Source organism: Ranitomeya imitator, chromosome 2 (assembly GCF_032444005.1).
Source record: "Ranitomeya imitator isolate aRanImi1 chromosome 2, aRanImi1.pri, whole genome shotgun sequence".
Lineage (NCBI taxonomy): Eukaryota > Metazoa > Chordata > Amphibia > Anura > Dendrobatidae > Ranitomeya > Ranitomeya imitator.
Genome location: NC_091283.1, coordinates 172,694,778 through 172,716,581, shown reverse-complemented (window position 1 = coordinate 172,716,581; position 21,804 = coordinate 172,694,778). Strand labels below are relative to the sequence as shown.

General features: G+C 42.9%; 1 protein-coding gene across 22 annotated transcripts in view; it reads right to left on the bottom strand.

The window, feature by feature from the left end:
* The window catches only part of RALGPS1 (Ral GEF with PH domain and SH3 binding motif 1), a 953,479-nt gene that overhangs the window by 603,773 nt on the left and 327,902 nt on the right, over positions 1-21,804 (bottom strand). For all 22 annotated transcript variants that reach the window (XM_069748007.1, XM_069747990.1, XM_069747991.1 and 19 more), the window contains one exon: positions 21,690-21,782. In XM_069748007.1, the coding sequence (XP_069604108.1) occupies positions 21,690-21,782 (93 nt within the window). The remainder of the gene's footprint in view (positions 1-21,689; positions 21,783-21,804) is intronic.

Below are 21,804 nucleotides of genomic sequence, written 5' to 3'. Positions count from 1 at the left end.
GGTCATTTTTTACTAAAGGTTATCCTTCGAAGGTTTTTTGGGGGAGGTTATTTTTTTTTTTTTAAATGTGGTAAAAATATTTTTACATGGTGGCTCACATTTTAAAATATATAGATTCAAGATTCAAAGAAGCTTTATTGGCAGGACCAAATACACATCAGTTTTGCCAATATATTTTTTTGGGGACATGGAAATGAATGGTATAACGTGCACCTGCTTTTGGTGTTCACCTATTTCTCACAGTTTAACAGGGTGTTTATTGTTAAACATTACCTAGTTCTGGGGTGGTCTAACTATAAATCCATTATACTTATTATATTACAGATACACTAGGGACCACAGCCACCGGCCTTACCACCAGGACCACATCCTCACATCTTTGAAAGTAAGTTTTGGTTTCAAAATATTTTATTGAAATTTTAACAAACAAGCAAATCAAATGGGAGGGATGGAAAGTAGAGGGGGGGGAGGGAGGGAGGAGAGGGAAAAGAGGGAAAGAAAATAAATAGAATAAAGTACAATCAAACATATTGTTGGTATCATTAGTACTTTGAAAGTAAGTTTTAAAGACCCCAAATCTGCTACTTCAATGTGTAGAGCAGATTGCAAGTGTCTTTTAACTTACAGACCCACCAGGACCACAGCCACCGGCATTCCCACCAGGACCAAAGCCACCGGCTAGCCCACCAGGAACACAGCTACCGGCTAGCCAACCAGGAACACATCCTCACATCTTTGAAAGTAAGTTCTGAAGACCCCAAATCTGCTACTTCAATGTGTAGAGCAGATTGCAAGTGTCTTTTAACTTACAGACCCACCAGGACCACAGCCACTGGCCTTACCACCAGGACCACAGCCACCGGCTAGCACACCAGGAACAAAATGTCCTCTTCTGACAGCCCTCCTCCACAGCAACAGCGTGTATCGGTAAGCAAACAAAACATTTTTTTTTTTTTTTTTGTAAATTTACATTATTTTTATTCACTACATGCATTTATTATGTTTAAACAGGAATCAGAATCCGATGAGGAGCTGTCAGAAGGGACCGAGATGGGTGGAGACATCCAAGTGGAGGAGGAACCAAGTGTAAGTAGTGGCGAAACACTTGCTTCACACATCACACTGCACCATACACAAAACAGATTTTCATATATAACGTAACACAGAAAACATATACATACATTAAAGCTAATTTTTTTTCCTCCTTTATTTCAGTCTCCTGCTGCTGCTGCTGCTGCTGAACTTTCAGCACACCGTGAAGGTTCTCCCAGCCGCTCCCAGAGTCAGCGGACTCGTCGCCGCGGTCGGCCATCAGTGAGTTGGTTTTTGGGGGAGGGATTCGATTGGTAATTTTGTTTTTCAGTGTACTAATTTTTATGTTTTTCTTATATTTTTTCTCACAGGCTTCACAGCGTGCTCCCGCCGTTGATTCTGACATAGAAATTGAATCTCTAATCGAGGAGGTTCGCGAGCGGGAGCCGCTGTGGAACATGGCTGACCTGAGGCATGCTGATACCAGTGTCACCCTTCGGCTCTGGGAGGAAGTATGCCAGAACATCTTTTCCGAGGTGGGAGGACCTTCTTCCACAGCAGCAGAGCAAACTATGTAAGTATTCACTTTTCAGTGATGTTTAGAGCTGAATGTAATGTCTTGCATTTACCATTTTTTTTCTTCATTCCTGTCTTCACAGGTGGCAAGGTTAGGAAGCGGTGGCGGTCAGTGAGGGATCGCTTTAAGAGGGAGTTTAACGAGGAGATCCAGGCCCCGAGTGGCTCAGTAGGAAGGAAGAAGAAAACCTACAGATACGTCCCTGCCCTCTCCTTCCTGAGGCGAACCATGCTGAGTAGAGTGTAAGTATTCAACATCCCAGTAAGAACCTGTCTAATCACAAAACTTGTTTCAGTCCGGGCTTTTTCATATCAATATATTAATTGTTTTTGCTTTCACAGCACCTTCTCCAGCCACCGTGCGCCTGCATCTTCCTCTGCGCCCTCTGGAGCGATCCCTCCTGAGTCCGCCACCGAGGACCACGTCGGTAGGCCCCACAGCTCTGTCCCCTCCACTTCATCCACCTCAGGCACTGGAGCATTATTGCAGCCTTCGTTACTCGAATCTGATGCTCAACAGATAGCGTTCCCTTTACCCCACCCCTCTGACCCTGCCACCTCTAGACCACCGTTAGGTTCGTGGCGGCAGCGACAGAGGGGTCAGGAAAGGAGCTATGCTCCTGAGTTCTTACATCTAAATGCATCCTTCCAAAGTTCTTTTAAAATTTTTGGAGAGCAAGTGACTGCTGGTTTCAACATGGTGCAATCACGCATCAGTGAAACCCACCATGAAACCAGCAGTCGCTTGGATAGGCTGCATTTAGATGTAAGTCAATCTCCGGCAAATCTTTTTTTTCAATCCATGCTCAGGAGCATGGAGAAGCTTTCTTTTGAGCAACAGATACGGGTAATGAATAGCTGCCATAATGCTCTACTTAAAGGGACTCTGTCACCTGAATTTGGCGGGACTGGTTTTGGGTCATATGGGCGGAGTTTTCGGGTGTTTGATTCACCCTTTCCTTACCCACTGGCTGCATGCTGGCTGCAATATTGGATTGAAGTTCATTCTCTGTCCTCCATAGTACACACCTGTGCAAGGCAATCTTGCCTTGTGCAGACGTGTACTATGGAGGATAGAGAATGAACTTCAATCCAATATTGCAGCCAGCATGCAGCCAGCGGGTAAGGAAAGGGTGAATCAAACACCCGAAAACTCCGCCCATATGACCCAAAACCAGTCCCGCCAAATTCAGGTGACAGGTTCCCTTTAAGGTCCTCCACGAACCCCAATCTACCCGCACACCTCCCCACACATCCCAGTCACCATTTCAACACTATGCCCCACAATATCAACGCCAGTAACAATACCCAACCCAGCCCACAACCCAAATGTATCCCCCAGTGTTTTCTTCTTCCTTGCCCAGCTTTCCTTCCCCATTCAGTTTTACGACTACCCCAACACAACCCCCCTCTGGTCAGCCTCCTGCTTTTCACCCCCCTTCCACTGCAGACCAAACAAGTAGGGTTTCCCCATCTACCGACGTGGTCCAACATTCCAGCCCCTCCTCCCATAGTAACTCCACCCAACACTATCAAGATTTATGATTTTGTTAAGTACCAAAAAATTTAAAGTTTCTAAATTTACAACAAAAAATTTTTTAAAAGAAAAAAAAAATATATATATTTTTTGCAAATGAAAATTTTTTTTTAAAGAGTTACAATAAAATTCTTTCTGATTTAAAATCTACTCTTTGTGTGTGTGGATTCATTAAGCTAATATGGTAACTATTAAAAAAGGTTAAATGAAAATAAACACCAGACGTTTGAAAGGTATAACACAATGGTTTTATTACCAAGCAAACCACGCTTTGGGATTTTTTTTTTTTATTTTTTTTTTGCCAGAAACACAATTTTTACATAAACAACAAAAGCCATGAAAAACGTCACACAATGATGTCTTGCCATGGAATCCGCCCAACAGGTGACACAAAATAATCCGCAAACTGGTCCCTCATCCTAGTAACAGAACCTGTGGAGCGAACAGAGGTACTGCGGTAATCCCACAAGGTTGTCTCCAATTCTTCGTCATCCAAGGAAACGGGCTCCTTTGAAAGGACAAAGTTATGGAGCACCACACAGGCTTTAACAACATCGTCTACAGTTTTGGTTTGCAGTTTTATTGCCGTCAGCAGAACTCTCCACTTTGCCGTCAATATACCAAAAGAACACTCTACTACTCTTCTTGCTCTAGTAAGACGGTAATTAAATACCCGCTTGGTACGGTTTAATTCATGGCTACTATATGGTTTAAGTAGGTGCGGCGAGAGTTGAAACGCTTCATCACCTACACAAACATATTGCATGGCTGGTTCACTTGTTCCTGGGAGGGGTCTGGTTGGCGGGAAATCGTATGTATCTCCATACAGGCAACGACCCATTGGAGAGTTTTTAAAAACTTGCGAATCGTTGGACCGGCCATAGGCTCCTATGTCCACAGCAAGAAACTTGCAGTTGGCTTCTGCAATAGCCATGAGTACAATGGAGAAGTATTTCTTATAGTTGTAGTACTCAGAGCCTGTTCCTGCCGGTTTAGCAATCCTTTGGGAAATTTGGGAAATTGCAAATTTGCTCGAACTGTTCTGCACTTCTCAACCAGATGTCCATTGATGGTTGTGGGATATACTCCGGCTGTAAAGTGTCCCAAATAGCCCGACATGTGTCCTTCACTATTCCGCCAATAGTGGAAATCCCCAGCCGGAATTGGTAATGGAGCGAAGTCAGAGACTCACCCGTAGCTAGGAAGCTGCAGGAAAAAAAAATGTAAGAAAAAATTGCACAGACCATCAACTTTTTTTTTTTTGGTTTCCTGGTAAAGTTATAATAAATGGCACTGTGAAAATGTTTTTTGTATGACGGGACGCACAATAAAACCTGCATGAAACATGTGTTAAACAGTGGAATGGCCTCAAACAATAAAAAAAAATTACATGCTGCAGAAAATGGTGCGCAATGTGTCAGCGCAGTATTGTCTGCAGCATGTAATAACATTCAATATGAGCAATGACATAAAAAAAGAGGCTTACCGCAGTGTCACCAGGAGCCGCTCCGCCAGTGTGATGGCAAGCCTCATCCTTGTGTCCTGCCTTTGGATGACATCCCCTAGTTTTCCAAACAAATAATCAAAATGTTCCATCCTCATCCGTACATAACTGAAGAATTTCTGTGGGTTGTACCGCAACTCCAGATAGAGAGTGGACTGGACTGGACACCCCTGGTCATCCGCAGTTCATTGATCGGATGTATCCAGAATCGTCTCACTCTCCGTTGCTGCAGAAGCATCCTCCGTCTTTCTGCTGCTGCCTCCTTCTCCCGCACTATAATATCCAGGCGATTCGTCTCAAATATAATGTCAGTAACCAAACTCGCAATCCTACCAAGTACACCATCCATCCTTGCCACTAAACTAAAACCCTCCAAGATGGGCTGTAAATACAGTCAGTATATAGATTTCCTTATTTTCCAGTAGCCAATCAACTTTGGGTGCCTCCCATTTTAAAAACGGATCGGTCGTAAAAACGGATGCAACGGATGGTAAAAACGGATGCAACCGATGCAACGGATCCAGCATTTCAACGCAACAGTTTAGCGGATTTGCGACGGATCCGTCAAAATGCTGTATGCGTTGCATACGTTTTCCACTTTTTTGACGCATCCGTTTTTTCAGAAAAAAGACGTTTTTGTGACGGTTTGCAGTTAACGCAAGTGTGAAAGTAGCCTTAGCCAGCTTGATTACATGTGGGTATTCCCTAGCAACCAGGCAACCCCCACATGTACTTATGCTGGCTAACAGATGTAAATCATTCAGCTGTGGCGATGAAAACTACATCTCCGTGCGCTAAAAAATACTCGGAGGTCACCCGAGCGTGCTCGGGAAATCTCGAGTAACGAGTATATTCGCTCATCATTAGTAGTCAGGAAATAGCCAGGGATCGGTACAGAGAGCAGCAGTAGAATCTTGTAATGAAAGCAGCAAGTGAAAAGGAAGCTAGGCTAAAGGCTGGGAGAGCAATAATCTCGCAATGAAGGAAGTGTAATGTCGTATTTAAGTAGGATGTTCAATCAGGGTGGAGACCATCAGGAACCACACATATACTAGTATTTGGGTTAGCAACAAACTATCCAGCGAGCTGAATAGCTCAGAGGGAAGAGCTGTTGTCTGGTGCACAAGAGCTGCTGGGTGTGAGTCCTGATTTAAGTATTTGATATAACAGAAAAACAGAACTTCATATTTGGTACAGAAAACATTGTTTGCAATTACAGAGGTCAGACGTTTCTAGAAGTTCGTGATCAAGTTTGCACACACTGCAGCATTGATTTTGGCCCACTCCATACAGATCTTCTCCAGATCTTTCAGGGTTCGGGGATGTTGCTGAAAAACATTGAGTTTCAGCACCCTCCAAAGATTTTCTATTGGGTTCAGGTCTGGAGACTGGCTAGGCCACTCCAGGACCTTGAAATGCTTCTTATGGAGCACTTCTTAGTTGCCCTGGCTATGTGTTTTGGGTCATTGTCATGCTGGAAGACCCAGCCACGACCCATCTTCAATGCTCTTACTGAGGGAAGTAGGTTGTTGGCCAAAATATTGTGATACATGACCCCATCCATCCTCCCTTCAATATGGTGCAGTCGTCCTGCCCCCTTTGCAGAAAAGCACCCCCAAAGTATGGGGGTGCTTCACAGTCAGGACGGTTTTCTTGTGGTTTACTCATTCTTCTTCTTCCTCCAAACACGGTGAATGGAGTGGATACCAAAAAGTTCTATTTTAGTCTTATCTGACCATATGATGTTCTCCCATGCCTCCTTTGGATCATCCAAACGGTCAGTGGCGAACTTCAAAGGGACCTGGACATGTGCTGGCATGAGCAGGGGGAACTTAAGTGCAATGTAGGATTTTAATCCATGATGGCGTAGTGTAACTAACGGTAATATTTAATACTGTAGTACAAGTTCTCTTCAGGTCATTTACCAGGTCCTTCCATGAAGTTCTGGGTTTATTCCTAACATTTCACAGAATCATTACCCCACAAGGCAAGATCTTGCAAGGAGCCCCAAACCAAGGAAGATATAGTCATTTTGTGTTTCTTCCATTTTCTAATAATCGTGCTAACAGTTGTTGCCTTCTCACCAAGCTGCTTTTCTATTGTCCTGTAGCTAGTGTTGAGCATTCCGATACCGCAAGTATCGGGTATCGGCCGATACTTGCGGTATCGGAATTCCGATACCGAGATCCGATACTTTTGTGGTAGGGATGTGTAAAATAAAGAATTAAAATAAAAAATATTGATATGCTCACCTCTCCGGCGGCCCCTGGACATCACGCTGGTAACCGTCCGGCTTCTTTGTTTAAAATGAGCGCGTTTAGGACCTGCGAATGACGTCGCGGCTTCTGATTGGTCACGTGCCGCTCATGTGACCGCCACGTGACCAATCAGAAGCCGCGACGTCATTCTCATTCACTAAACTCCTAATTCTAGGAATTAAGGACCTGCGAATGACGTCACGGCTTCTGATTGGTCGCGTGGCGGTCACATGAGCGGCACGCGACCAATCAGAAGCCGCGACGTCATTCGCAGGTCCTAAACGCGCTTATTTTAAACAAAGAAGCCGGCCGGTTACCAGCGTGATGTCCAGGGGCCGCCGGAGAGGTGAGCATATCAATATTTTTTATTTTAATTCTTTATTTTACACCTCACTATGGATCCCAGGGCCTGAAAGAGAGTTTCCTCTCCTTCAGACCCTGGGAACCATCAGGATACATTCCGATACTTGATGTCCCATTGACTTGTATTGGTATCGGATATCGGTATCGGCGATATCCGATATTTTTCGGGTATCGGCCGATACTATCCGATACCGATACTTTCAAGTATCGGACGGTATCGCTCAACACTACCTGTAGCCCATCCCAGCCATGTGCAATTCTATAATTTTGTCCCTGGTGTCCTTAGACAGCTTCTCGGTCTTGGCCATGGTGAAGAGGTTGGAGTGTAACTGAGTGTGTGGACAGGTGACTTTTAAACAGATGAGTTCAAACAGGTGCAATTAATAAAGGTAATGAGTGTAGAGTAGGAGGGCTTCCTAAAGAAAAACTAATGGGTCTGTGGGAGCCAGAATTCTTGCTGGTTGGAAGGTTATCAAATACTTGTTTCATGCAATAAAATGTACGGTAATTGCATTATCTAAAAATCACACAATGCGTTTTTTGGCTTTTATTGTTAGAGTCAGTCACTCACAGTTGAAGTTTTCCTATGATAAAAATTACATACCTCTCCATTCTTTGTAGGGAGGAAAACTTGCAAAATAGTCAGTGCATCAAATACCATACATATTTTCTCAATTGTATGTGATATCATAGGCATTCACGATACTATACCACAGGGTACTCATCACCTGTATATTGAGGTGTAGGATTTATAACTTTAATTAGCACTCACAAGCCTGAGACTTCAACATGTACCTGCACTGAAACTGGCATCACAAAGAGATCATGCTTCCCTGCAGATTATTTATTTATTACATTGTCCTGCCTAATATTCATTCAAGTGCCTTGGCACAAACGCTGGTAACATGAGAGGGCATAGTTTGTGCCCAGACATTCTTCACATAGATGAGGCACAGTGAGGGTTCTTTCTTTACCGCTCTCTATGAATGGTCAGTACATGAACACCAGACATCACAGCTCTGCAGCTTTGGTTACTGTCCATAGGAGAAGTTAGCAAACTGATGTTATCTTCAAACAAGCTGTGAGGTTCTAAGCAGAGCACAGCTCTGAAGGCAGTGTACTTGGAAGTGCTCAGACGTTTAGCAGGTATTTCTTCAGGTGTCACTTACATGATTCATGCTGTTCTTCATTCCCTTTGTGCGTTGACAAGGGCTTTGGGTGAGTGGTATATTTCTGCTGTCCAGTGATGTAATACAAGAGTGGACACAATTGTATGAAGAGCAGATCTGTGCTGTACCTAAGGGCAACAGCAACTGGCAACAGAAAGCAACTCTGACAAAACTGCAGGTTTATATCAAGCTAATTGAGTAATACAGAACCTATTAAGAACATAACTCCTAAAAGAAATCAAAATCACCTGTACATTTATTCTTTAAGGTTCCTTTACATAAGCCAATGAATAAGCATTTATAAGAGCTAGTTTCAGATTATTGTACTGTGTAAATGCTCAGCCGATTGTTTTAATTGAAGCCTTAAAATCATTTTTGTTAATAGGAAGTCTCACCGTTTAAACATGGAATGTGCTACCGACAATATGAAAAACTGTATAGGGAACACATGATTGAAACCCAGATATAAAAGCACTACTTTTCTAAGAATGCCTATAGAAAACATTTGATCTGTTTCAGGAAAAAAATAACCATTATTATTATTATTTCACCATGATTTCATATTCTCATATAAACTCTGTACAAAAAAATCAAGGACATAAATGTGATTGCAGGGGTTCCAGTGTTTGGAGAGGGCTCAGGAGCAAATGAGGGAATGTCACACCGGACCTATAAGGCTATGTGCACACGTTCAGGATTTTTTGCATTTTTTTCGTCCATTTTCCGTGGGAAAAATGCTTAAAAAACACATACATAAGCATCCCATCATTTTTAACCACTTTCTGACATCGGACATACTATCCCGTCGAGGTGGGGTGGGCCCCTATGACCACGGACGGGATAGTACGTCCAGCACGATCGGCGGCGCTCACGGGGGGAGCGCGGCCGATCGCGGCCGGGTGTCAGCTGCCTATCGCAGCTGACATCCGGCACTATGTGCCAGGAGCGCTCCCGACACATTAACCCCTGGCACAAAGATGATCGCGATGTGCCAGCGGTGCAGGGAAGCATCGCGCAGGGAGGGGGCTCCCTGCGGGCTTCCCTGAGCCCCCCGCAGCAACGCGATGTGATCGCGTTGCTGCGAGGGTCTTACCTCCCTCCCTGCCTGCTCCAGACCCGGATCCAAGATGGCCGCGGATCCGGGTCCTGCAGGGAGGGAGGTGGCTTCACAGAGCCTGCTCAGAGCAGGCACTGTGAAGCAGCCTGCACTGCAATCAGATCGGTGATCTGACAGAGTATTGTGCAAACTGTCAGATCATCAATCTGTGATGTCCCCCCCCCCGGGACAAAGTAAAAAAAAAAAAATTTCCAAATGTGTAAAAAAAAATAAAAAAAAAATATTCCTAAATAATGAAAAAAATAAATATTATTCCCATAAATACATTTCTTTATCTAAATAAAAAAAAAAACAATAAAAGTACATATATTTAGTATCGCTGCGTCCGTAACGGCCCAACCTATAAAACTGGCCCACTAGTTAACCCCTTCAGTAAACACCGTAAGGGAAAGAAAAAAAAAACGAGGCAAAAAACAACGCTTTATTATCATACCGCCGAACAAAAAGTGGAATAACACGCGATCAAAAGGACAGATATAAATAACCATGGTACCGCTGAAAACGTCATCTTGTCCCACAAAAAACGAGCCGCCATACATTATCATCAGCAAAAAAATAAAAAAGTTATAGTCCTGAGAATAAAGCGATGCCAAAATAATTATTTTTTCTATAAAATAGTTTTTATCGTATAAAAGCGCCAAAACATAAAAAAATGATGTAAATGAGGTGTCGCTGTAATCGTACTGACCCGAAGAATAAAACTGCTTTATCAATTTTACCATACGCGGAACGGTATGAACGCCTCCCCCAAAAGAAATTCATGAATAGCTGGTTTTTGGTCATTCTGCCTCACAAAAATCGTAATAAAAAGCGATCAAAAAATGTCACGTGCCCGAAAATGTTACCAATAAAAACGTCAACTCGTCCCGCAAGACCTCACATGACTTTGTGGACCAAAATATGGAAAAATTATAGCTCTCAAAATGTGGTAACGCAAAAAATATTTTTTGCAATAAAAAGCGTCTTTCAGTGTGTGACGGCTGCCAATCATAAAAATCCGCTAAAAAACCCACTATAAAAGTAAATCAACCCCCCCTTCATCACCCCCTTAGTTAGGGAAAAATTAAAAAAATGTATTTATTTCCATTTTCCCATTAGGGCTAGGGCTAGGGTTAGGGCTAGGGCTAGGTTTAGGGTTAGGGCTAGGGCTACAGTTTGGGTTGGGGCTAAAGTCACAGTTAGGGTTTAGATTACATTTACAGTTGGGAATAGGGTTGGGATTAGGGTTAGGGGTGTGTCAGGGTTAGAGGTGTGGTTAGGGTTACCGTTGGAATTAGGGTTAGGGGAGTGTTTGGATTAGGGTTTCAGTTATAATTGGGGGGTTTCCACTGTTTAGGCACATCAGGGGCTCTCCAAAAGCGACATGGCGTCCGATCTCAATTCCAGCCAATTCTGCGTTGAAAAAGTAAAACAGTGCATCTTGCCTTCCGAGCTCTCCCGTGTGCCCAAACAGGGGTTTACCCCAACATATGGGGTATCAGCGTACTCAGGACAAATAGGACAACAACTGTTGGGGTCCAATTTCTCCTGTTACCCTTGGGAAAATACAAAACTGGGGGCTAAAAAATAATTTTTGTGGGAAAAAAAGATTTTTTATTTTTACGGCTCTGCGTTATAAACTGTAGTGAAACACTTGGGGGTTCAAAGTTCTCACAACACATCTAGATAAGTTCCCTGGGGGTCTAGTTTCCAATATGGGGTCACTTGTGGGGGGTTTCTACTGTTTAGGTACATTAGGGGTTCTGCAAACGCAATGTGACGCCTGCAGACCATTCCATCTAAGTCTGCATTCCAGATGGCACTCCTTCCCTTCCGATCCTCCCATGCGCCCAAACGGTGGTTCCCCCAACATATGGGGTATCAGCGTACTCAGGACAAATTGGACAACAACTTTTGGGGTCGAATTTCTCCTCTTACCCTCGGGAAAATACAAAACTGGGGGCTAAAAAATAATTTTTGGGGGAAAGATTTTTTTTTAATTTTCACGGCTCTGCGTTACAAACTGTAGTGAAACACTTGGGGGTTCAAAGCTCTCACAACACATCTAGATGAGTTCCTTAGGGGGTCTACTTTCCAAAATGGTGTCACTTGTGGGGGGTTTCTACTGTTTAGGTACATTAGGGGCTCTGCAAACGCAATGTGACACCTGCAGACCATTCCATTTAAGTCTGCATTCAAATGGCACTCCTTCCCTTCCGAGCCCTCCCATGCACCCAAACAGTGGTTTCCCCCCACATATGGGGTATCAGCGCACTCAGGACAAATTGGACAACAAATTTTGGGGTCCAATTTCTCCTGTTACCCTCGGGAAAATACAAAACTGGGGGCTAAAAAATAATTTTTGTGGGAAAAAATTGTTGTTTTATTTTTACGGCTCTCCATTATAAACTTCTGTGAAGCCCTTGGTGGGTCAAAGCGCTCACCACACATCTTGATAAGTTCCTTAGGGGGTCTACTTTCCAAAATGGTGTCACTTGTGGGGGGTTTCAATGTTTAGGCACATCAGTGGCTCTCCAAACGCAACATGGCGTCCCATCTCAATTCCTGTCAATTTTGCATTGAAAAGTCAAACGGCGCTCCTTCCCTTCCGAGCTCTCCCATCCGCCCAAACAGTGGTTTACCCCCACATATGGGGTATCAGCGTACTCAGGACAAATTGTACAACAACTTTTGGGGTCCAATTTCTTCTCTTACCCTTGGAAAAATAAAAAATTGGGGGCGAAAAGATAATTTTTGTGAAAAAATGTGATTTTTTATTTTTACGGTTCTACATTATAAACTTCTGTGAAGCACTTGGTGGGTCAAAGTGCTCACCACACATCTTGATAAGTTCCTTAGGGGGTCTACTTTCCAAAATGGTGTCACTTGTGGGGGGTTTCAATGTTTAGGCACATCAGTGGCTCTCCAAACGAAACATGGCGTCCCATCTCAATTCCAGTCAATTTTGCATTGAAAAGTCAAATGGCGCTCCTTCGCTTCCGAGCTGTGCCATGCGCCCAAACAGTGGTTTACCCCCACATGTGGGGTATTGGCGTACTCAGGACAAATTGTACAACAATGTTTGGGGTCCATTTTCTCCTGTTACCCTTGGTAAAATAAAACAAATTGGAGCTGAATTAAATTTTTTGTGAAAAAAAGTTAAATGTTCATTTTTATTTAAACATTCAAAAAATTCCTGTGAAGCACCAGAAGGGTTAATAAACTTCTTGAATGTGGTTTTGAGCACCTTGAGGGGTGCAGTTTTTAGAATGGTGTCACACTTGGGTATTTTCTATCATATAGACCCCTCAAAATGACTTCAAATGAGATGTGGTCCCTAAAAAAAAATGGTGTTGTAGAAATGAGAAATTGCTGGTCAACTTTTCACCTTTATAACACCTTAACAAAAAAAAAATTTTGGTTCCAAAATTGTGCTGATGTAAAGTAGACATGTGGGAAATGTTACTTATTAAGTATTTTGTGTGACATATCTCTGTGATTTTAATTGCATAAAAATTCAAAGTTGAAAAATTGCGAAATTTTCATAATTTTCGCCAAATTTCCGTTTTTTTCACAAATAAACGCAGGTACTATCAAAGAATTTTTACCATTGTCATGAAGTACAATATGTCACGAGAAAACAATGTCAGATTCACTGGGATCCGTTGAAGCGTTCCAGAGTTATAACCTCATAAAGGGACAGTGGTCAGAATTGTAACAATTGGCCCGGTCATTAACGTGCAAACCACCCTTGGGGGTAAAGGGGTTAATGCATTCTGCAATTTTTGTGCACATGATTTGTTTTTTCTCTGCGAAAAAAAAACGCAGCATGTTCATTAATTTTGCGGATTTTTTTGCGTTTTTGCCGCTATTTAATGCATTGGGAAGCTCCGGAAAAAAACGCACAAAAAACGCGAAAAAAACACATGCAGATTTGTTGCAGAAAATGTCCATTTTTGTTCAGGAAATTTCTGCAAGAAATTCTGACGTGTGCACATAGCCTTAGTTTTTACCTCATGCATGATAAGATCGACTGGATTTAGCTGACTGAATAAAACATTTATTTCCTGTCCATAGGAAAAGTGATAAATAGGGATAAGCTAACGCGAACTGTTTAGTTCGTATCGGACACCTGGTGACCAGAAACAAACTCTGAACATGGACTATTTTCGGGAGGTTTTTCTGATTGGGTTTGGTGCCTAATGAAGTTTGTTGAAAGGATGCAGCACAGCCAAACAAGAAGCTTTTAGACTGTGGGCACTTCTGGAGCCATCACAGCCATAAAAAATATCAGCATGGCTTTGATTGGCTGGCAAACCACGTGACCCAGCCTGTATAAATGCCGGATCACAGGTGTCATCGCCATCCTGCTCTGATTAGTGTAGGAACAGAGTTAAGTTATGGGTGTGTACTCTGCAACCATCTCTGTGGGAGTACTGTGCCAAAAAGCCTGGGGTATTCTGCACCCGTCCCTGTGAGAGTTCTCTGCCAAAAAGCCTGTGTGCAGAGAGGGAAAGTAGGAGAGTGCTGGTTACACTCACTTGATAAAGAGTTGTGACAGGCACAACTCCTATGTATGCATGAAGAAAAATAGCTGCTGATGCCATGTTGCTGGTGGATAAATTCTCCAGGAGATAATGGATCCAGCTGCATGACCACGTAGGTGGCCTGTGCTGCTTGAGTGAATCAATTCTTCAGAAATGATGAGGAAAAGGCTTTTTATTCACAACACGTTTCAACACAGTACTGGCTTCTTTTTCAAGTGAAAAAATAAAACGCTTATTTGTGTACTCTGCCAAAAAGCCTGTATGTGCACTCTGCACACGTTTCTGTGGGAATACTCTGCCAAAAAAAACTCTTTTTCTTCACCACTTCGCACTTTTTTTTGGTGGAAATGAAGTGAGCCTCAAATAGGGGACATGGACATGATTGTGATGCTGCTTGTGGTGTAGCTGCTGCAGGGAGAGGACGTGGTCATTCTGTGCCTGCTATGTGCCAGGATACACAGTGCACACAAATTACAGGACATTCTGCTTCATGTCGTATGGCAGAGTACCGCTGCACGAATGGCGAAGCCTGAACATGTTGAGGCAGTTTTAGATTGTATGGCAGAGAGTGGCTCCAGTTCCTTCGCATTAACTTTCACCCGGTCAGTGCAGAAAGCGCAGAGTTGCGACCCATGGACATCTATCTTCCACCTCCCCACCTTGAAAATCACCCAAGCAGCCTGAGCCTCAAGTCATGCAGCAATCTCTTCTGCTTTATGAGGACTCTGCTGGCAGGGGTTGCATGGCCCATTCACCTTGCCCTGCCCCACAAGTGGAAGAGTCTGAGTGCACTAATGCCCAACCACTTGCTCAGTTGGAGGAGGAGTACATGGGAGGGTTAGTGCACATAGTCAGCGGACCATTGCAGCACATTCCTGATGATGACGAAACACATATGCCGCCTGATGCATCTTGCTGCAGTGTGCAGATCGGCAAGGAGGGCAGGGGTGAGGACTGGGTGGAATATTATGTGGGGTGGATGAGGAGGTCCTCACTCAACATGGAGTGTGAAGGCCATCCGAGTGACGTGCGCAGTTTGGAGGAAGGGGAGGTGGTCACGCTGCCCCAACTGCATAACTAAAGAGAGAGCAGGGTTCAAAAGCACAGCGGTAGGCCCCTAGCCAGTACATTGTCTGCTACTGCCCACTACGCTGAAGAAATGAGAACACCGAAGCCAGCTCTAAGGAGCTCCCTTGCATGGCATTTCTTCAGGCAATATGCTGACTACAAGAGGCGGGTGGTTTGCATGCTTTTCAGTCAGAGCCTGAAGCGAGACATACTGTAAATGTTGTGAACCTGAGCAATAGCTGCATAATGAGACATTGGAATTCAAAGCACGATTTGCACTGGTGCACACACCTGTAAAACCAGTGAAGATCTGAAGCTCCTCCTGCTCACTTCTTTTTCTGTGGTCCCAGCCTCTTCCTCCCGCTCCCAGTCAACAAGGGCACCTGGCTCACAGCAAAGAGAAGATGTGACAGCACCACTACCACCAGCAGTGTCACCGAGCATCTCCACACAGTCCCATGGAAGCGTTCAGCTTTCTGACCCCCAAAAACACTAGTAAAAAAGAGAAAGTACCCCCCTACCCACCAATAACCAATGGCCCTGAATGACAGCATTTCAAAATGCTGCTGTGCCTGCGCAAGACCGCCGAGTTGCCCAGATTTTTACCATTGTGAATTACTGAGTGGCCACTCTGGTGGATCCCATCTACAAGGACAATGTACCATCCTTACTTCCTTCACTGGAGCAGGATCGAAATTTGTGGGATTACAAGTGCACGTTGGAAGACACACTACTGACGGCATTCCCACCTGACTGTGGGAGCTCAGTGGAAGCACCAGACAGAAGAAGCACAAGACAGAAGAGGAAATCACCAACACAGCTGGGGCATCGGCACTGTCTTGGAAGGGAGGGTTAGCATGTTCCCACCACATAGTGGAAGAGTACGTGTGATGGGTCTGCCCCATTCAACACATGGCCTGAGATCACGTTTTTTTACCCAGGTAGCGGGTGTGATCACAGACAGCCACATCCGCCTGTCTATTGCCAATGCGGGCATGCTCACATTCATAAAAATTATTGTTATACTCCACTGCAGTTTGTTCGTTCTATTTGTTTATTCGATTAAAAAACAAAATACAAAAACAGTGTTGGTTACCTCCTCCTCCACTGCCTCTTTCACCTACGCGTCCACTTCCACTTGGACCTCCACCTACTGGTTCCTGATTATTATTTTTATCTTTTCGCAAGGCAATTGTCTTGCGCTTACCCCCATTTTGCTTTCTTCTTCAGCCCCTTAGCCCTTACTACGACCATTTTACACCACCAAAGTTCGGGTCCCCATTGACTTCTATTGGGTTTGCGATCAAGTTCGGATTAAGTTCTGATGCGCAAACCGAACTTTGGACTACAATTCGGCCAAACCCGACGAACCCGAACATTCCCAATTCCACTCATCCATAGTAATAAATCTTTGGACACTGGGGGTCCCACCTCTAGTGCCAAGACAGATCACTGTGTATAGGTAATGTAATATATAACGGAGTTTAAATGTTCACATTTTCTTTCATCTTGAAGAAAAAAGAAGACAAAAAAAGGAATTAATATTCATCGTTATCAGCTTTTTATGAAATGTTACACAGTAACACAGGGAAGCAATCAGCAATCCTTGATCAATCATTAAGCATTTTCCTGAATCCAGCATGCATTATCTGGACTTCAGAGGCGTCTCTGTAAAAAAAAAAAAACGCAACAAAGACTGACATTATCCAGGGCCCAAGTCAAGAGTAATATAGCCTGTAAACAGAGTAACTGTATATAGACAGGAATGATATCACTTATGAAAGGTTGATAAAGGAAAACCTTTCCACAGATGATGAACGAGCATAAAGTTTAACCCCTTTTACAAAATAGTAGAAGACGCGACATAGCATTGAGCCACCTACGAATGTACGTGACATTTGGGCCTTTTGGCTAAGGCGCCTTTCACACATCAGTTTATTGCCATCAGTCGCAATCCGTCACATTTTGAAAAAAAAAAAAACGGATCTGGTGACTGATGCCGCCGGATCAGTTTTTTTCTCTCATAGACTTGTATTAGCGACGTTCGCCGAATCCGTCGAAAATTGTCCAGCGGCCGGAGACAGCGGACAAAGTAACGTTTTTTGTGTACGTAGAAAAAACGGACAGTGACAGATCCGTCGCTGTCGCTTGTTTGCTAGAATGGAAGTCTATGGCGCCGGATCTGTCAAATGAAGGAATGCGGCAACGGATTTGTTTTTTTGTTTTTTGTTTTTTTTTTTTAACTGAGCATGTTCCGATCCAATTAGCCAGATCCGCTAGTTGGATCTGTCAAAAAAACGGATCCGTCGCATCAGTTTTTCATAATCTGCGACGGATCCGTTGAGCCAACGGATTGTGACTGACGGCAAAAAACTGATGTGTGAAAGTGATTGTACTATATCCATATTTTTGGGAATAGTATCTGCCTTCACTGTGTATACACAAAACTCTTCCATATTTCCAGGTCTTTATTCCGGTTTATATTTTGTTTTTTTAAATTCTTCACATTCGGGTCGGGAACACATGTTCGAAGCAGAATCTTTATTTTTTGAGGACCCAACAAAACCAATGGCTATGTATATAAGCACCAACAGATGTCAACTGAGTCACTGCAAAATGCATATATCCCAATGTTCAACAACCAGACAAAGCAATACCATTTGAATCCGGTCATGAGATTGTCTAATTAATACTGAAGGAGAAATACAACAGTAGCACTTTAAAGCTACGATTAAGAAAAAAAATAGTTCGCTTCTAAAAACAGAACCTTGCATTGTGCCATTCCTCAATTGTTCCTCCTGGAAATGAATGAATAAACTAACAGCTGGATGTTTTAATTCCCCTTATCACAGAGGAATATCCCCAGACGATGTCTAACTGATATCTAACAGTATCTTGCTAATTATGGCTGTTCTGGGAAGTGCTGTTCAGATCCCATTCACCTCAATGCCAGCTGAGCTGCAGTAACAGACAGTGGCCACGACACAGAGGGTGGAACTGTGGTGTCCGAGCACCAAACACTGTAGGTCCTCTACTGATCTGACATCTATCCTAAGTCCTGGACAACCCCTTTAAGTAACACAACATGTTTGAAGCATTGAATATCTGTTTCTTTATGTTACTGTAATGTCTGCCTATCAAATTCTCAGCTTCGTCTTTTTCAGAAAGATAATGGAGAGTTTCCATGAAAAGCTCATTTTTTAGGTTTTGCAATCGCAGCAATCTTACCACAAAGCGTTTAACATGGCCCAGAGCATATACAAGGAGAAGAAACATGATTTTTGGGGTCTCAGTGTTTAAGTATGAAGCCAGTGAATAGTCAGGATTCTTAGAAATCACTAACCATGCTCGGTTTCAGAACATATGTTTTTGGGATACATTTCCATATAAAAACCCAATCAAACTTTCAGACTAAACAAAAACGTGTACTATACTCATGGTTGCTGCTCAATCTTCGTTTTATGAGTTTAATATCCTATCAGCATGGAGAAAGTGGACTGCATGTCATTCACACCCAATGCAGCCTACGATGCAGATCATGTAAAGAAATGGATTCATCTCTTCACAGCTTTTATTACACTTGGAAACATTCTCAGCTGTTAATGCAAACGTGTCTTTTTATTAAAGGAGCTTCCCATAGTAGAAAGTGATGGCATAATGCTAGGATATGCAATCACTTTGGGAGCGACAGCCAGGGCCCCCACCAATTTTGAGAATAAAGGTTATAAATACAACAACCCCTACAGCGAAGGGTAAAAAAAAAAAAAGAAAAAAAAAACGTGAAGTCATATGCCATGTTCACTTACAGAGATTTCCCAAGGCTGGCCTCTACATGAGGCAGACTTAAAAATTTGCTATATCTTGGGAAATTCTTAACATGAAAATTGAAATATCAAACTGAAAGTGAATTCAGAGCTAAAAGTTGCGGATTTTTATGCAGAACACCAAAAATAGTGAAGTATTTACAGCATAAAGTGGCATAAAGCTGATAAAAACATTATTTGGGGGAGATTGTTATGTCCATCATATGTGATAGGAGCAAATCCCAAACATTGGCCCTCATTTACCCAACAGAGAAGTGACTTTTTGGCTTCCGTTATGCTTTGGTATATATCTTTTCACAACAGTATAGGAAAGCAAAGTTGACAGAAGGTCATTAAAAAAATACAAATGTTTTGGCTATACCATAACATGCAGTGGATTCGCCTTTAGTCAGAGGTACAGTAGAGACCAAAAGTTTGGACACACCATCTCATTTAAAGATTTTTCATGACTATGAAAATTGTAAATTCACACTGAAGGCATCAAAACTATGAATTAACACATGTGGAATTATATACTTAACAAAAAAGTGTGAAACAACTGAAATTAAGTCTTATATTCTAGGTTCTTCAAAGTAGCCACCTTTTGCTTTGATGACGGCTAACACACTCTTGGCATTCTCTTGATGAGATTCAAGAGGTAGTCACCGGGAATGGTTTTCACTTCACAGGTGTGCCCTGTCAGGTTTAATAAGTGGGATTTCTTGCCTTATAAATGGGGTTGGGACCATCAGTTGTGTTGTGCAGAAGTCTGGTGGATACACAGCTGATAGTCCTACTGAATAGACTGCAAAAAAAGCAGCTAAGTAAAGAAAAACGAGTGGCCATCATTACTTTAAGAAATGAAGGTCAGTCAGTCCGAAAAATTGGGAAAACTCTGAAAGTGTCCCAAAGTGCAGTGGCAAAAACCATGAAGCGCTACAAAGAAACTTGCTCACATGAGGACCGCCCCAGGAAAGGAAGACCAAGAGTCACCTCTGCTTCTGAGGATAAGTTTATCCGAGTCACCAGCCTCAGAAATCGCAGGTTAACAGCAGCTCAGATTAGAGACCAGGTCAATGCCACACAGAGTTCTAGCAGCAGACACATCTCTACAACAACTGTTAAGAGGAGACTTTGTGCAGCAGGCCTTCATGGTAAAATAGCTGCTAGGAAACCACTGCTAAGGACAGGCAACAAGCAGAAGAGACTTGTTTGGGCTAAAGAACACAAGGAATGGACTTTAGACCAGTGGAAATCTGTGCTTTGGTCTGATGAGTCCAAATTTGAGATCTTTGGTTCCAACCACCGTGTCTTTGTGCGACACAGAAAAGGTGAACGGATGGACTCTACATGCCTGGTTCCCACCGTGAAGCATGGAGGAGGAGGTGTGATGGTGTGGGGGTGCTTTGCTGGTGACACTGTTGGGGATTTATTCAAAATCGAAGGCATGCTGAACAAGCATGGCGACCACAACATCTTGCAGCGGCATACGATTCCATCCGGTTTGCGTTTAGTTGGACCATCATTTTTTTTTCAACAGGACAATGACCCCAAACACACCTCCAGCCTGTGTAAGGGCTATTTGACCAAGAAGGAGAGTGATGGGGTGCTACGCCAGATGACCTGGCCTCCACAGTCACCAGACCTGAACCCAATCGAGATGATTTGGGGTGAGCTGGACCGCAGAGCGAAGGCATAAGGGCCAACAAGTGATAAGCATCTCTGGGAACTCCTTCAAGATTGTTGGAAGACCATTCCCGATGACTACCTCTTGAAGCTCATCAAGTGAATGCCAAGAGTGTGCAAAGCAGTCAACAAAGCAAAAGGTGGCTACTTTGTAGAACCTAGAACATAAGACATTTTCAGTTGTTTCACACTGTTTCACACTTTTTTGTTAAGTATATAATTCCACATATGTTAATTAATAGTTTTGATGCCAATGTGTGAATGTATAATTTTCATAGTCATGAAAATAAAGAAAAATCTTTACATGAGAAGGTGTGTCCAAACTTTTGGTCTGTACTGTGTATATTTGGTAATGCTTCAGATGTTTGGGTATGACATAAGGCTCAGATGTGATAAAAGCTGTAAAATAAAAAAAATCACTCCAGCCAAAACCGATGTGCTAGAGCTTCACTTAGTATAAAATAGTGTATCTTTTCTTGCCTGGCGTATTCCATTAAAATAAATATTCCTCTCTTATTAAAAGAAAACAGCAGATGGATAGAACTTGTGCCACTTTGATATTATCAGTACGTGCTTGCTGATAAAGTGGTAGTTCATCACCAACGACAGCAGAAAGAGTGACAGATTCATTTTTCTGAAAAATTGTTGTATTTGACTTCTGATGATGTTATACTCTCTTGATTAAGCTTCTTACATCTGATCATATAGTACATTATTTTCTTACCAATTTCTGTTACTATTTTGTATGTTTTTATTGTTTCCAATAGCTGGTGAATTATTAAGACTTTTTCACTTCGCTAGCATAAGGCTCCATAGACTGTAAATGAATGAGCCATGTGTACAGCGATCACGCATCTATTCGGGGAACTCTGAGGTAGAGCTTTTACACTAAAGCAATATTTGTCATGTATTCATTTCACGTTCAAAGGTCTGAGCTTCATTAGAGTGAGACCTAAGGAAGTGAGATCTGACAGATTCTTTACAGCTGTGGAACCACACCAGACAGAGTAACAGAAGAAAAACGATACAGCGAGTATGGGAGTCACTTACAGCCCAGGTCTTTGTCAGCCGGAAGATGGGCGCACTCTGCAGCGCTGACACTACTGACATCAGAGAGTGGAGGTTATTCAGATCCAAAAGTTTCTGGGGAGAAAACACAAGAATG